General features: G+C 33.0%; 1 protein-coding gene across 1 annotated transcript; it reads right to left on the bottom strand.

The window, feature by feature from the left end:
• Positions 1-1041: 1041 nt before the first annotated feature.
• On the bottom strand, positions 1042-11002 carry LOC140863660 (kinesin-like protein KIN-UC). The gene is made up of 22 exons (XM_073267250.1): positions 10610-11002; positions 9178-9275; positions 8919-9041; positions 8497-8679; positions 7946-8167; positions 7663-7819; positions 7252-7401; positions 7072-7160; positions 6259-6471; positions 6007-6141; positions 5766-5900; positions 4843-5022; positions 4455-4634; positions 3961-4086; positions 3676-3804; positions 3465-3603; positions 3153-3245; positions 2790-2915; positions 2528-2653; positions 2120-2263; positions 1906-2034; positions 1042-1292 (listed from the first exon to the last, which is right to left on the bottom strand). Exons 1-22 carry the CDS (start codon positions 10848-10850, stop codon positions 1144-1146), a joined length of 3267 nt encoding a protein of 1088 aa, XP_073123351.1. The 5' UTR covers positions 10851-11002; the 3' UTR covers positions 1042-1143.
• Between the last annotated feature and the right edge of the window lie 1551 nt (positions 11003-12553).

Genomic DNA, 12553 nt, shown 5'->3' with positions numbered 1-12553 from the left:
ACAGAATTTTGGTGTCAGATGAGTTATAAGTTTGACTTAAGTTATTTTTATTATGATAGTGTGAAATGTGGTTAATAATTTCAATAATGATAATAAAAAAAAAAACTATAGTAAAATATTTTATTCATTGATTGTACTTATATTACAATAGTAAATGATGTTAACTTTACAAATACAATATGATGTTTAGAAAATCAATTAAATTTTTTTTTTTAATGAGTTCAAAAAATAGTATATTATTTTTATTTTCTTTCTAATAAAGTGTGTTTTGATTAGTATATTAAATTATGAAACTTATTCTTAATAACATTTATGGTGATGTGTTTATCCATATATATCTTAAACACAACTTTTATAGAAGTGTAAACAATGCTAATTTTTAAAAATGACTATTAGTTATTTTTATTGTGATAGTGAAAAAAGTATATGGATTTCTTTTTGTTGATATATTTGTTACAATTTGCATGCAGTTCAATTCAGTATGTATTTCAATACGATCAATTCATATTAAATATAAATTGTATTTTTATTAGTAACTTATAATTATTATAATATCATAATCACATGAGTTTTTTTGCCTCTTTAATACTTCATACATCTATATTTTTCAAAAAAAAAAATCATCACCAATAATACTCATAATATAATTAAAAATAAGAATGATTTATTTAGAACATATTCATCACAAGTGTTTTTTTGCCTCTTAATTTACCTCATACTAATACATTTTTTAAGAGCGAAAATCATCACTAATAATACTCATAATTAATAGAAATAGTTAATCACTAAGAAAATTCAACAATAGTTTATAAGAAAAAATCGTTAGTAGAAATGGTTTATTCTCATTATTGTTTTCTTTGGATTGAAATGTTGTATTCAAAGTGTAAAAATAAATAAATGCATCAATTAAATGAATAAGTAACACATTAATTTTTCCAAATTCAATATCTCAAATTTGACCCTAAATTTACAACATTTTTTCGACTCAATGTCCATGCAATTAACACAAATCATTTATAGTTTTTTGGCAATGTAGTAAATACACAATGTAAAAACTTTGCTCACTGTTTATATTTTTATAGTAGAAAAAAATAGAAAATATATATTTACAAACATTTAAGTATTTAACAGATACTTGTATCATTATGCTATACGCAATTCTCCTCTGAATAACGAACTTAGTCGAAGCGTCTTTTTTGCCAAATTTCGTATATCTTCCCTAGCAGATTCTTCTGATATTTCGATGAGCTCTTTCAAGCCTCCACTTGATATGAAATCTCCAGCATTGTCCTCTGTAAATCATCAAATATTTTTCTAGTTAAATACGAATCATCTATAGTTAAGTGCACATCAAACCAAGTGGCCATGTTTCAGCATCAAGAAAAATAAAGTAAATTACATCAATGCAACCTAAGTTTTATCTGGATTACAGGAATACACGCCGATGTTTGTTCTGATTAAATAACAATCATGGAGAAGACGAGATTATGAAGTTAGTTTATCAAAAAACTATATGATAAAATGATACTTTATGTGATATTTATTCCAAATTACATGTGAAGCAAAGTTTGAGAACTTGTAAGATTTAATTTGTGGAGATGATTGTGTAAAACTGAGATTTCAGTTTCAATACGGTTAGCTATCACAGAGTTGTACTTGGTCATTCTGAGGCATTGATACGCACGTCCAGAAAGGTTGCGGACGAGATAAAGTGTGTCAATTTTAATCTTCACCAACATCAGTGTTATTTTCTGAAGTCTGATTTTCGCATATACAGAAATTATTTCTTGTCAAATCTAGCTGAGGAATTTACTTAGAAGGCTCTGACCTCCTCAATATGCATGATAACAAGTAGAAATACTTGTACCACTAACAGTTCTGTAGCACAACAAAAAAGTGATTTACCATTTTGAGCCAAATGGCAAATAGCAAGCTCAAGGTGGCGTCTAGTCGAAGCAGAAGACTCGTTCAAGTTTGCAACCAACCATGACAAAGCACCATCATCCATTAGAAGAGAACGGCCTCTCCAATGTCCTGATATCAGTAGGATGATTTCAGCGAGTTACAGAAGAAAAAAGGATTATAAATGTATTAGTTTGTACAAATTAGTAAACAAGACCTTGCATGATTCTTCTAGATTCACATTTCGCAAAGTTCGCCAATCCCCTGGCAACCTGAGCGATTACATCAGTGTTCCCTGAGTCAGTCATTCCCAAAAGAGCTTTCAAGGCTCCATCTTCTTTCAAAACTGTGTGTAACCTTTCTGTTGACAAGGGGAACATCCGTGTCAGTGTAAATAATTTCAAATTATTCAGTATCTACGACACATCTCTTACAGCAAACATCAAGTGTGTAGCCTAAGAGGTGACACTACTTTTAAAGTCTGTTTTCAGTTTTATTTCTTCACATACGGGCACATCTTGCATAAAAAATATATCCAAAGATACTTTGCAAATTATCCAATATCAAGGTAGACAAGGGGAACAGATTTTGTAGGTAATATACCAGAAAAACTATATGGACTCACCATTTCCACACAGATTTGCAATTGCACCAGCAACCATTCGCAAAGTTTGATGATCATCTGTTTTGAAAGCCGCTTTTGCAAGAAGTTGAGCACCTCCTTTATTGGTTATCAAACCTTGATTCGTTTCTGAATACAAATAAGTATGTTTTCAAGCGCATTAAAAAGCAACTACCCCTCGTCCAATTTTAGCATATGCAAGCAATTCTCTGACATATGTTTTGTTCAAAAAGAAAAAAATGGAAAGGTATAGATTAAGGGGTACCATTCATTGCCAGATTAGCGATGGCTCCAGAAGCTACCCTGAGTATTGTTATGTTATGTGATGATTCGACCAACATAAGCAGTGCATCTAGACCACCTTCCTTAACAATTTTTTCCTGGTTGATATCTGAAATATGGAAAATGAGTCAGAAAAAAATGTTTTCGTTAGGACCACCCATACCCATATTCAATGTAATTCATCATTCAGTACTAGAATTAGACAAAACTAATTACCACTTATTCGCAAACCATCTTCTTGAGTCAAATTTTGAAGAATTTTAAAATTTACGTACAACCTTAAAGGATTCTTGTCCCATGAGACACAAAAAGAAGCTTTATTCATCCAAACTCTAACCTTACTTACCTTCAGCAGCAAGGTTGGCCACTACTTTCACAGCATGGATTTGGACATCGATATCATTTGATTCTAACAGTGACAATATCTTCTGGAGCCCAACTGAATTGATACCCAACAAAATGAAGTGAATACAGTGGTAGATAATGATCTTGATAAATTATATGCACATAACATGAAGAGCTTGTGTTCCAAAGTCCTTATAACAAATTTAAATTTGGATCACTAATGCATCATCATTCATCATATCCATTTGAATCTCGTCCATTCTTCCACTTTTTTACAATATGAAACAAGATGATCAAGATATTAGAATCTTGCCTTCCTCACAAATCTTTGAAATTGTGTTCCTCTGACTGAGGATAGTTTCTCTTGACCTGCTCGACTTATGCGACACTTGGGGGTTGAGCAAAGCTGAAGTCCCACTGGTTGTATTTTCATGAATATATGGTTTCTTTTCCTGCAAAATCCAAGGTATAATGTCCTAGATCGGGATAGTTCTCATACATTTTCCAGAAGAAAGCTCATTTACCTCGAAGCCATCTTCACTTTCAGGCACAACCTTCATTACATTTAGCAGCTCACTTTCAGCTTGTTTTCTTCGCCTTTCCTCAACTTGAAGTGATTGCTTGACAGCATGTAGTTCATTTTTGTGTGCTTCCTGATAATTCACTAGAACATTTAATGGCATACCCAAGAAAATAAAAGCTGATATTCGTCCATCTCGAAATATACAAAACAGTTGTGGCATGCAAAATGACACAGCTTTGAAAGTGAAAATTGATGCTGCTTCAAAATTCAGTGAGTAAAAATATACCTTTTCTGATTCTAAGTTTTTGTAGTCGGTCCTTAACAATCGAATTTCATTGATAGTTTCTGTGTGCAGTCGATGCATTTCTTGCAATCTAATTTGAAGCTCCTTGATCTCTTCCTTTGCACTATTCTAGAATAAAGAAAAAAAGAAAGAATTGATAAAAGAATTAGAACATATTTGTAAATCAATAGCTGAGACGTCAGTATAATAGAATTGTGAACTCAGAAAAAAGAATCCCATATTCTTATAACCCCAAAGATTTGACAGAATAAAGAAACATATGACAAAAGATTCAATACAAATCCATCTCCCTGCAAAAAGATCCTCCGCTTTCTTTCTATAGGTTCTTTGTGTTTTGCATAGATCTGTGTTGATGATTCGAGGAAAAAAACACTGGATGGATCAAATAGGACAAACCACATGGCATTGCAGAATATATTAATCGATCCAAGTACAAGAGAAAAAATAAAAATTATGGCACGATAGTCATAGTTTACCTGTCCAGCATTTTGATTTTCAATCAGAAGCTCTTTTGTAGACTTCAATTCTTGTGCTATTCTTTCAGCACGAGAACACTCATCTTTGAGTTGCTGATTCAAAGCCTCTATTCTCTCTTCGTACATGCTAGTCGTTTCTGCTAGAGCTTTATGATATCTGAAACTTTTTACCTGATTTTTCTGTATTTGTGGAGGCCATATCAGATTATTTTACAGTAAATGTGAACTTCACTTGATGGTGGCTTCTTATCACAAGTTAAATAGGAAAGTATCAATTTAAAGGTCACAAGGCACATAAGACCTTGACATGGGAAGCAAGAAACTTGATTAAGAAAGCCAAAAAATTATTGATTTAAATATTTTTATTGCTGAGCAGGAAGCAGTTTACCTGCATTGACATTTGAATCTCACTGGTTTGCCTCTTCATCTTCTCAATTTCTACTTCAGCACTAGCACATATCTCCTTCTCATTGTTTAGTTGCTTCATCAGATCAGCTATTTTCTCCTCATACATTTGGGTCACTTCAGCAAGCATTTTCTGATTTCTTGAATTCTCTAGCTGCTGTTGCTACTAACAAATAAAGAAATAGCATTACTTCTTGGAAACATGGACATTTTTCTGGCTTATAGGATTAAAATTTCTGGGACTATATTTGACTGAACAGCGTCACTTTAATATCTAATAAGTGAAATATTTCAGATGCAGACTTTGGGAAAGGGTTAAATAAATTTTGATTTTTGATAGCATATAAAAACAAGCTAAATATTGTGATAAATTTATGATTTTAAGTATATTCTTAATTTGTTCTTGATATTAAATGAATGATAAAGACAAGCAAAGTAAGCTGTTTTTCAGTAGATAATCTGTAAGGGACTTGAGTAGATTGAGCCTAAATATTCTAGAGATTCTGTTACTATGGGCTCAAATGAATTGGGCCTAGAAGTTGCTTGAGGAGGAGGGAAAGGAGAATGAACAACACAAGAGAGGGAGGAGGGCATTCACATGGTATGATTCAGTTCGAATTATATAACTCTCGAACAAAAATGATGTCATTGACCCCCCAAGAGTCCTGACATTATCATGATTAAAAGAAGTAATGATTTTCAAGAATTAGACCGAGGAAAAACCCAGCATAGACATATTGTTCATAAATGTAGCTGTAGATATAGTTTTTTTCTCAATGGAAGATTAAATCTAGTTTCCCCAATTCCCAATAACTGACTCAAATCCATGACCATTGAAATAGCGAATGCGAAGTCCTGAATCATAGACTAAATATTCTTCAAGTGGATAGAGGTTTGATCTCATACCTTTGTTTGCTTTAAATTTGTCTCTAAGCGTGCAACCTCATCATTCATGGTATTGTTATGGTCTTTATGGTAGTTCAAATCTTTTAACACATCATTCAACTCGAACTCCAGCCTAGTGTTTTCCTTCTCCAGAAACTGTCGGAGCAAAATGATGTTAAGAGGGCACAATCTAAAGGCATAACATGACTAGACAGATATCTAGGACTCAGAGAAACTATGAGGGTATTTATTTTTCGCATACCTTGGTATTCTTCACTGTGGCTTCTAAGCATGCAATATCATCAAGATGCAATTTTTCACGTTCTCTCAAGCTGTTCAATTCCTGTAGTAAACCTTTCATGTCCAGAGTTAACCGAGTATTCTCCTTCTGTAACAACTGCAATCGAGATATTTCATTCAGAATATCAAGCTTAAAAATTGTAAATGGTGTTTCACTTCACACAAATAAAAGCAAATACAGTACTTGGAAGTAAAAAATGAGACAAACAAATACCTCAGACCTAGCAACTACATGCTTTACTGTTTCAGCTGAAGAAAATTGAGATTCTTCAAGCTTTTTCTCCATTTCTTTTTTGTCATTCTCCCGTAACTTTTGCTGTCGGTCAATCTCAGTAGTAAGATGCTCAACCTGAGTCTCCAACTTCCTGCATAGGCTTTCGTAATCAAATTCCTCTTTCAGCTTTACCGTGTTGACAACTTTCATGGCCTGCAGATTTGAACTATGTGCTTATTTTGATACGAGGGAACATGTTGATGCAGAGTAAAAAGGAACCCATTCGTGCATAAGCAATTGAAAACACCAAATAATCTATAATAAATTACCACCAGCACCATATTGTAAGATATGCTTCTATAACAAATGAAAGAAGTCAAGAACTATTTGTGCAACATTCACAATCAAACCTTTCAGGACCCCGAAAAGATGTTTGAAAGTGAATAACACTACAAGGGATATACAAAGACCTCAAATCTGGTTAATCTACTCTAGATTCATAGACGAGCCTTTGGCCTTCCGATATAATTATCGCTTATCAAGCCACACACACATGACATCTTATAATATACAATTGAAACTTTGTTGGCACACACTGAGCCAACAGGAATGTCCCCAAGAGCAACAGTCCAGCACCAGGGGTCAAAAGCAGCTTGCTCATGTTTATCTCAGTTCATGAAAATAAGTTACTAAAAATTGTTGGAGAAGTCTATTTTAAAATATTTAAACTACTTTCAGACTTTGTCACAGCACCAATGGAGTAGCACCAAATGTATTCTATCAGGGGAATAAAGACATGAACATAACACTCACCCGCTGTCCAAACATAATGGTGCTTGCAGTTTCTGCGTGATGGCGAGCAGATGGTCCAATCGTTATTATAAGTGAAGTTCTTGCAGAACCTGATATATTGAACTTGTATGAGTTTGTGAAAACATTTTAGCAAACTATTCGTGAAGTAGTTGTAACAGATTAGGACGGGAAAAGAATAACCTCCAAATGAATCACGAAGCAATCTTGTCAATTTAGAATCTCTAGTTGGTATATGAGGACAGTTTTCAGCCAATGCATTTATGCACTTTCCTAGGGAAGTCAGGGAGAGATTGATAAATTTGGCCTCCTCAAGCATGTGACCTTCACTCCCTGAAACAAGAAAAGAATGATTAAACTACCAAAAATACATGCAAACTCAAAGAAAGGGGAAAAGATTGTTCAAAAGGAAAGATCAGAACGAAAATATTGCTGTCACAAATTAATTTTTTTTTTTTTGGAATAATGTAACAAATTAAATATGATAAGCACTTCAGGATGAAGTTTCTTCCACACTATACAATATATAATGTTTCTGAGGAGATCGAGCCAAACTAAGGAATATATTCAACTCTCAAAATATAAAAGACATACCAGATTTATCTATTCGCTCAGATCCCGCAAGATCAACCAACAGTAGCTTGCTCTTCCGGATAGTAGGCACATGACGTCCGTGTCTGTCAGTGGGACTATCCTTTTGTCGATGAATATCTTTTTCTTCTTTATCCAAGTGAGGTCTACGAATGTAAACCTAAAGAAAGGACGTGAGGTAATAAATTATCACAAAAAGATGCATAAACTTATGTAACAATCCATACCAAGGAATATGGGGCACAAGCAGATCTAAGATCTTGCCATATTAGATAGCTATGTGTACCATAAGGATTGCATGACTGCGTGAGGATTCTGTATTCATCTTTGTATTAGCTGCATGACGATGAGCTTCTCCAATTTGCAATAGTTGTAAGAAAGTATCAAGATTTCGTATTTGAACTATTTCAACACCAGGGACTGTTACTTCTCCAGTCTTGGCATCTTCAACAATTGGAATATTGTTTTTTTCAGGAGCAAGCAAATCTTGAATGGACTCCATGTATAACTGTAGAACAATACGTATGAAAAAAACTAATGGAAAATTATAACAGCTTTCATAAATATCAACAGAGTGGGTACATGTAACGGTGCTTGTAAGTAAATTGACGAGAAAGTCTTGACACCTGCATGATAATATAGATATCATGGGTAAATCTAGCTTTAAGTTTTGACTATATGGCTGAAATTGAAATGTTCAATACTAGATAATGTTATTTCAATGATACATTGTTTTACAAAACTCAAACTTAGTAGGAGCAATATCAAACAAAAAATATATTTGATAAGATTTAACTTGTAAGCAGTCAAGAATCCAAAATTCTATTAGTTCGTTACCTGCAAATAGGAGATTTCAATAGTATCCGATGCAGATGTACTCGCTATTATGTCCTCCACAGCCCTTATCATGATACCACGCTCAGATGCATCGTCATTACCCATTCTTCCAAGCGTGTAAGTCTTGCCAGTGCCTGTTTGACCATAAGCCATGACTGTACCATTATACCCATCCAGCACACTCTGCAAAAATGTATAGAATACATCCCAAGGTCATCATAACATTAAAATTTAGGCCAAACTATCAGTTGCATTGTTCATAATGAATATCTAATATCTTTTTTCCAAAAATAATTAACGAAGAAATAAAAAATTTGCAAAGTGAAAAGAAAATCGGTTTTCTCGTGTTCCCATCTGGAAACAGATGAACCAGGAATTAAATAGGATTGTTCAAATATATACTGTGTGATTATTGAACTTACCTCAACTACTGGCCTTGCCACCACCTCATAAACATGTTTCTGAGAAACGCTTTGAGTAAACACTTCATCAAACCTGTAAGCTTCAGAGTTCCAGTTGTTTTTTTTCAACTTTAGTTTTCTGAGCTGTAGAATAGTGGAAATCATAATTAATTCGTTACCAAGGGAAGAATCGTTACATCAGATTTTCACAAGTATGCAGAACAACGGTAGAGAATCTTGAGATATAGGCTAAGAAGAATTAAACAGAGTAAATGCATACCTCAGGATGTAATTCCACACAATCAGCATAATCCCTATCAGAAAGATCATCAGAATTTCTTGGCCGGAGTCTTACAGCAACTCTCACTCTTTCAGATTCTATAACACAGATATCAAATCTTATCAGTACATGAAAATTTATATATTTCAGATTAGGCTCACCGGATGCCAATGCAATAGAAAATTCTTCCATTGTAGCTAGAATATCACTATATCATACTACAGGCTTCAACTTAACTCAATATTAACCAATTCCCTTGTTATAACACAATGGGAATTTTAATGCTTCATATGTTGCAATAACACGCACAAAATTCTTCTTATTAAAAAAATTGACTGAAAATATTTGGACAGTAGTAATTTGAGTCAAGTGGTTCCTCCGCCATCCCAAAACCATCTCCTCCGGGCCTATTATAACCTTAGTTTTAAAATAAATAACATTTCCTTTTAAACAAGCTTAAAACTTTTTTACTTGGAAATAAATACACTGCAAATTAATCATTTAGATATGACATTGCAAATTACTTGACAGATTGAATTTTCGTAAGCACAATATGCTATTTTGTATATGCATAAAAAAATTTCATTTGATCAAATTTGCATTTATTTACCTAAACATTCTTTGAAACTTTATGGATTCTTTTCACATATTAGACATTCTATACAACCATAATTATTTATTTTTTTTGGGTTTGCACCAATGACAAGACTCTTATTTCTTTATATAATCCAGTAACAACCAACAATTAGCAGGCAACATGTATATATATTAAGTTTAATAAAATTGTAAATTTATGTATATTAAATTTTGTGTATATCATACTTTAGTATTAATTTTACGAGAAGGATAATTTTAAGTAAAAAAAAAAACAAACAGAGCATTTGTATAAGATCTCTCACTTATTAATAAATATAGAAGAAATGTAGAGATATTCTATGCTTACAAGAGAATAATATGATGTTCTGTATACTTATTAACATATCAGAAGGTAGATATGAGGCACAAACACGGATAGATACACAACATGATACAGACAGAATAAAATGGTTCTATAATACTCAGGGGACAATATGAAATCAGATTGAAATTTTCCAGAAATATAGACACGACGAAGCATATATAAACAGACATGTACTTTAAAAAAAAAAAAGGAAAATTATCAAAAAATAAAAAATGGAAATCAATATATGGATAATATATATAAATTTCCAAAGACACAAATTTGAAATTCATACTGCATGCATAAAAAACCTGTAAGCTAACATTTCGGTCGCATTTCACTATCATCGGAGGTGTTGGCGAGTCAAAGATTTAATCTTTATACACAGTAACAAATATCACAGTCTAGCTAACATGTCTGTACATATATATGCTTGTTCACAGAAATAATAATGACGATAAAATGAAAAAGGAATTAAATAAATAAATAAACCTGGATCATTCTCAAGAGCGACGCTTCTTGATCTTGAAGTGGGCGTAACAGAGCGCCTGGAATTGGAAACGGCCGGCGGCGCTTTCGCCCGACTCGAATGTGGCTGTGCTCCGCCGCCATGAAAGCCATTATTACTCTTTGGAAAAGCAGCATTTCCGCCATGAAACCCGGTACCAGAAGAAGACGATGAAGGGGGTCTGTCGGACTTGTGCAGAGCTCTTCCAGTTCCAGCTGACGCCATTGAAGCACGTACACGTAACAATCAATCAAAGCCGGAGAAACCTAATGGTTTTAGGATCAAGAAAATGAGGCTTTTCTTCTCTTGCATACTGGTTTTTCGATTGTGCGAAAGGGAGAAGAAAACAGAGAGGTGCGGAGTGTAGCAATATGGAGAAGGACATTGAGGCCGGCACGATTGCATAAATGATGAAATATAGTTTTCCGTTGAATTGTTAAAATATCTCTCTCTTTTCAGAAATATTTTAATTAATAAATTAACTTTTTCCAACTATTTTTTGGAAAAGCAACTCTTTAAGTGGAAGTGTTTCAAATACACTCGAGAAACTTAATTTTCAAAAAAAGTTTGATTAAAGTCATTTTACTTACTAACCACTCTTGAATAATAAAAATAATAATAATAATAATTATTATTATTATTATTAATATCACAACAACAAAACTTTGTTACATGACGTTCTGTTATGTAACGTTGAATTAATTGCGCGGCTGAAGTTAGCTCATGATTATTGTTTGAAGATCGACCAAATAACTTTCGACTTTCTTTTGATGGTGCAAACAGTTCAAATGCATATTTAAGTTATATTGGTGCAGTGGCCACTTCAATTAGAAAGCTTCTTGACCTTAATCGAATGTCAAGTTCCACAGTCATAGAACAACTAACTTGGTCACGTATTCCTGTGCTCATTTTTATATCTCTTCCCAATCTCTGTATGTGTGGGTACATGGGAATTTTTCATTTTGGTCGATAAACCTTGTAACTCATGACCTTATTATTGCTTAATAAATTTACAAGTTTCACCATAAAAAAAATAAAAAAAAAACTCATGTGAGACTGTCTTGTATAGTTGTATGGTTAATCTTGTGAAAAAGATTTCTACTCGATTTAACCCATGAAAAAATATTACTCTTATGTCAAAAATATTGTTATATATGGATCGCATCAATCTGTCTCACCATCTCACTGGAGAGCCATACAATATTGGTTTAACATTTGTTATGTTACTATTTTTTTATGTCACGTCGTTATTTTATGGTATCATATCAACATGTGTCAATTGCCATCACAACAGCATTTCAACGAAATAGTGCTAAAATTTAAAATAAAATCCTAAGTCACAGACTAATTAGATCCAACTTTGATTATTTAAATTATCAAAACTCAATATTAGCAAAATAATAATGTTGTTTTTTTTGTGCAATTCGCAATGTGTGACTTTTTTTAGTCGGAGGAAATTATTATAATTGATCTTAAACTCGAGAATTCTTCTCTAACTAGATACTTTGGTACTAAATGAGATTCGTGTTGTTGTCGTTGTCGTTTTCGTCATCGGCGTTATTGTTGTCATTGTACATTGCTTTATTACATACATTTTGTTTCAGTTGGGAGGATATTATTATAGACCTACAATTTCATTTTTATTATTCTTATTATTACAACTTCAAAAGTTGATTTCATTTCTAACTCGTTATACTCCGATAAACAAATCATCTCATGAGAGCATTGATGTTGTTTTCGTGAAGAAAGCATCTAAAGGTGACATAGTGTACATGTCTTTTAGTCAAATATAAGGCTCATTATATAAAGTTAAAGCCATCTATATATATATTGTTGGGATCGATTCAGAGGGTAGAGGGGGGGTGAATACACTCTGAAACTTTTCTTCTACTTCTTTAAAATGATCAAGTGAAGTTTAGTTCACTTAA

Source organism: Henckelia pumila, chromosome 4, assembly GCF_033568475.1.
Source record: "Henckelia pumila isolate YLH828 chromosome 4, ASM3356847v2, whole genome shotgun sequence".
NCBI classification, from domain to species: domain Eukaryota; kingdom Viridiplantae; phylum Streptophyta; class Magnoliopsida; order Lamiales; family Gesneriaceae; genus Henckelia; species Henckelia pumila.
Note: the sequence above shows the minus strand (reverse complement) of the source record. Positions and strands in the feature narration are given on the sequence as shown.